This window comes from Bactrocera latifrons, unplaced genomic scaffold, assembly GCF_001853355.1.
Source record: "Bactrocera latifrons isolate USDA-ARS-PBARC rearing strain unplaced genomic scaffold, ASM185335v1 scaffold_740, whole genome shotgun sequence".
NCBI lineage: Eukaryota > Metazoa > Arthropoda > Insecta > Diptera > Tephritidae > Bactrocera > Bactrocera latifrons.
In genome coordinates, this window is record NW_017537424.1 from 34,067 (window position 1) to 39,457 (window position 5,391).

The window sequence follows — 5,391 nt, forward strand, 5'->3', positions numbered from 1 at the left end:
AGGTTTTAGATAGGCCTCGAACCCTACCAAGGTGGTTAGTGTGTCCATTCCACACTGCCAATTGGTACTGAAAGTGCCTGGCATTTTCAGGGCGCTGATCAACGCTTTGATTTGATCCGWTGTACTTTTGAGTACCGTGGAGTAAGGCTGTCGTCAGCAGGTACCCACGTAAATTTTCCGGTTGTTGTTATACCTTTGTGGCCTGGCACCCAAATAAGGGTTGGTTACGTTCTGGTACACTATACAGGTGTTTTATACACTCCTGCGTTAATAGCGATTTGATCTGATCTCGTATGCAGATTTCACTTTGAGTGCCGCTTAACTAGGTTTTAACGTCCAAAAATCGATATACATAGGCTTCAAAAAGCAATAGAATGTATCCAAGGCTGACTTATAAGCAACTGCTTGACATAACTCCAGTTAATACCTTCATTTCTTAGTAAAATCGCTGAATAAGGACACGACTTTGAAATAGTTCGATACCAGTGGCCCCTATTGAGTTTTTTATTGGTCTAAATGGAGATATATTGATTGGTATTAACAACCACTCCAAAGTGCAATGAGTCCTTGGAGTCCGTGGAGAAGAGACCTGAGTCAATTTTCTTGCTGAAGCAGAATCTTTAATTAAAACCATAGACATTTTCTGAGTAGCACACTAGTAGTATCCAAGGCATATTTCTTGCTCACTACGGCTCAGATATAATCTTTTGTCACAAAATTGAAACGTGAAAACGGCAACAAAAAATCCAGTCGACTGAATGGAACATGTTATACAAATACCTTATTAAAGTGCTATAAAAGTTCACTCTTTAATATATAATTAATGACACTATCCAATGTTTGGAGTACCCTGGAGAGCTATTACTGCGTTTTATATACATTATTACAGCATATTTTACATGCCTTTTATATTAGTATGTGCCAATAATAGCTGACAGTAAAGTTAGGGCGAATGCTGGACTATTGATGATGACCAGGATAAGCCGCGGCTACATCCGTTGAGTCCAATTTCCGGTGACTCGTTCGAGCATTTCGACTAGTAACTGACGAATTACCCGCGTTATGTTTTCTCCAAGGCCTGAATTGAAGCAGACTTTGCATCTCCCCACAGGAAAAAGTCTTGATGAAAGCAAATGTCGCCGAAATTAAAAAATTTAATTTCAAGTATCAAATAGTCGGTTATCATGATCGCCTGTGAAGGTTCCGTTCTCACCAGCATCATTTTTGAAGAAATAAGGACCAATGATTCCATTGGCGCACAAACCACACCAAACTGTTGCTTTTTATGGATAAAATGGCAACTCTTGAATCTTGTTATGTTTCTCTTAGTCCCAAACGCGGTAATGAACCTCATCGCTAAACAAAATTTGGTTCAAAAACATAGGATATTCTTGGAACTTTTTAAGAGATGTCGTTTGGGAAGGTCGCGCGGCTTCAGTTCTTGCTAAAGCCTGTATTTTGAACGCTTTCAATTTAATATCTCTACGTAAAATGCATCACTCGACACGGTCTTCTTATATACTCCCAGTTACGGCTGCTAAATTTTCTTCGCTGCGCGCTAGACGTGGTCCATTCGGTCGAATATTATCCAAGGATGAATGCTGGATTTCAAGATGGGTGAATTTTCGTAATAACATTGAACGATTTGTAAACGTTGTTCAGGCGTAAGTCTTTCCATGATGAAATGCCAAAAAATACTGAGAAAAGTAAGAAAGTAACATGACAGCCTGACACGTCTCAAGCGAAGTCTCTCAAAAAAGGGTAAAAAAAGTACTTCTACTGGAATCACCCGTTATATACATGAATCCAAAAATTTCTCAAATTTAAACTCTTGTCTGGATGGTGACAGATTCATTATTAGTAAACTGTGTTCACCATGACACTAAATTCCCAAATAGCTACCGATCCAAACGTAAAATAATTTTGGCTCACCTTGTATTCATATGTTTTAAAAACTGAAGAGATACGCGTCTTTTTTCTATCGAAGAAGTTGCTTATTTATCGAAATCGCCAATATCGCGTCACTATAGGTATATCCATCATACAAACTGTTGGATGCAAACTATTGGCTGATTATGTCTTCAGGATTAGTAATATATAAAGTAGCTATAAAAAATGCATATGCGAAGGGTATTCAAACTTCGGGGCAGTCGTAGTTAACATTTTTTTTTAATTTTTTTTTCATGAGGTAAAGTGAATTTTATTTTTTCTGCTTACTGTTTTATCCCTAAGGATGAAGAAACATTTTTAAAAATTGGACAATAATAAAATTATTAGTAACAGAGCTGCTAACTAAACACTACCAATACATATTAACTGTTCATTGACCAACTACGTTTGTCGGGTACCATAAATATGTACAAAATAAAAAAAATTGTATGTAAATAAGTTTTTATTAAGGAAATGTTTTCGCCATAATTGTTTCGCATAAATTTGCAATTAACTTGACACGACAGACAGATAGATGCGCTGTCTGCTTGACATATTGTTGCATAAAAGTGCCGCAAAACAGTTATAAAATAACGTTAATTTTACCGACAGTTTGTGCGATTAATGTTCTTAGGTGCATCATTCAAGCGATTTAAAATTTAATTTTGTAACACAACATAAACCGAAATTATCCCACTGTACCGTTGACAGATAGAATCTGTAAATAATTGTTATTTAATGACAAATAAATAACTGGAAATCATGCGTCAATTATTGTGTGTATGAATTGTTACACCCCGTCAGAGTTGTAATGCATAATTAAATCGTTAATAATTTATTTGCAACGCTAAAAATAGATTCGTGTGTAATAATGGCGAATTATTATCTTTTCCTTACAGTTTGGTCTTCCATCATGCGCAATCACCCAAGCTCAACACTGATCACCACACGCAAACCCTTGCCAACCCCACCCGACTCTTCACTTATCATCCTCACACATCAAAAGCCAGCCAATACAGCTGGCTCGATCAACACACACAGCCAAAATCCACTCTTCGACGGCGAAGCCGACAACAAGCACAAATTCGCAATGGACATGGATATTACCTATGGCTATGCCAACGGACAGATAGATAATCAAAAATCCTCTACCGAGACCTTTCTCAGTGGACCACTAGTGTTTCGTGTACGTCCCGATGGCAGCCCCGTCGAGGAAGATCAACATAAACCGCTGCCACGTGATGATGACTTAGAAGCCTATCAATTAGCCGACACCACAGTTGTTGATGGCGCCGCTGACGCAGCCAACAGTGGCGCACAGGCCACAACAGTGGTTGGGGCACAGCCAAAACATCGCAAAATCGCCATGATCAGTGATCTTAAGCAGCAACATTTGGCCTCAATGGCTTTGCAGCGAGATTTACAACCGCCTTATGAACCGGCACGCTTGCGCCGTCAACCAGAACAGAGCGTGGCTACTGCTGGACGTGCAATTCCACTGACCCAATCGTTCCACGGTCTGCCCTTTGCCGGCTACTACTATGCCAAGGGTCAGGCGTAAAATTGCATTGAGCGCAGAGGGAAGAGGAGTGCAGAGAGGAGAATGTGCTCGATTATGCGAAAATAGAAGAAAATTAGCTTAGAGCATCAGCATTAAGCTTATTGTGTTGCAGAATTCAGGCGAATTCTTTATCAGCCTTTGATACAATTTATGTATGAAATTGCTGCTTAGAATTCGAATCAAATTAAATGAATTATGTTATATTCTTTGGAAAAATAGTTTTCTAAAATCATCATATATCATTCATAAATTACATTATTTACCACAATCAATATAATTTAAAGTATAGTTAGTAAAATTATTGGTGTGCATGAGCTTGTGTCTGTATATTTTTATACATGTGTATATGTGACAATACTTGTAAATTATTTGTAAGTTAAATTCTTTAAATTTGTTTGAATATTTTGCTTTAAGAGAAAAACCTTATTTTATAAATCTATAGACTTACTTGTGGTACTCTATTGAATTTGTACATCTATTATTATGATCGATTATTTATTGTATGTACTTGTAAAATTTTTAGGTTATCTTTACTGTACAATAAAGGAATTCTTTATATATAAAAATAATCATTGTGCTTGTTGAACTAAAAAAGAATTTATGATTAGGTAGATAAGGTAGGCGCCAAATCTTGAAAAAGACCCGTGAAAGACCCACCGCTTCGTCAATTTTAAAGCTCCATTTGACAGTACGAAAAACAGCAAAGAGCCTTTATGTCGTTATGTCTGAATCCAGCAAAACTAAGACTACACTGCTGTCTGACAACGAGCCATACCAAAAGCTCCGTCAGGTTAGAGAAGAACCTCTCCGAGTCGTTCGATACCAAACGAGGTTTTAGACAAGACGACTACCTATCGTGGGACTACTTCAATCTACTGCTGGACAAAATAATTCGAGCTGCAGAGCTTATTCAAGCAGGTTCAAGCAGATACAGAGTGTATAGCTGCTGCGTACAGCGATGATAACTTTGAAGTCGTAGATAATTTCGTCTACCTTGGAACCAGTATTTACTGTTCGCTGTTCGAGTAATACGATAACATTGACAAAGTTCAGCGAATTAAGAAACAACGGCTACGCTGGCTAGGTCATGTCAGCCGAATGGATGGAACACTTCAGCTCTAAGAGTATTTGAGGCAGTACTCGCAGGGGGAAGCAGAGGAAGTGGAAGACCTATACTTCGTTGGAAAGACCAGGCGGGAAAGAACCTGGAAATTGGAATATCCAATTGGCGCCAAACAGCGAAGTGGAAAAACGTTTGGCGCTCCTGTTGTAAACTCGGCTATAATCGCGTAAGTGCTGTCTATACCAATAAGGAAGAAGAATATATGTTGGTAGGTAGAGTGGCTGTTTGACGCCGCACTTAGGCCTTTAGAAGGCCCTTTGTGAAACCATCAGGACTAAAACCCCCACTCTATTGTCTCATCTCTGAACCACATCGTGCTGTCTATGAAGTTCATCAGTGCAAAAAGTTTGATCTGGTCAACCGCTGATTTTCTTCCTATACAAAGCTTTACATTGATATAGAAGACTAACCCCCTGGCAGCTTCTACAATAGTTATTACATGTAGTTCCTAGTCTGCTAGTATATTGGCCATTTAAAACAGTGACCTGGTAGCCCTCCTTCTACAGTTCTTATGCCATTCCTTTGGAATTTTAATAATCGGCATGTATGACTCATATTCCATTCAGGCGACGCTTGGCCGCATATTGACGCTGCCGAGAATCAGCTATATTTATATGTAACATGTTTGCCAATTAATATCTACAAGTAGGCGGAGGCATATAAATTTCCACTTTTTCAGAGTCTAATTGTAAGGATGTGCATGTTCTGGCTAGTACATATGTTTTTGAATTTGTAGTCATGGCTTCATAATATACAACAATTAATTGCCATTTAAATC

The 5,391-nt window shown here is 38.4% G+C and overlaps 1 protein-coding gene across 1 annotated transcript in view; it reads left to right on the forward strand.

Annotated features, from left to right (window-relative positions):
- LOC108976300 (rhythmically expressed gene 5 protein) overlaps positions 1 to 3,837 on the forward strand; it is a 28,490-nt gene extending 24,653 nt beyond the window's left edge. The window contains exon 3 of the mRNA XM_018945306.1: positions 2,829 to 3,837. Within this exon, the coding sequence (XP_018800851.1) occupies positions 2,829 to 3,490 (662 nt within the window). The 3' untranslated portion in view covers positions 3,491 to 3,837. The remainder of the gene's footprint in view (positions 1 to 2,828) is intronic.
- Positions 3,838 to 5,391: the final 1,554 nt, after the last annotated feature.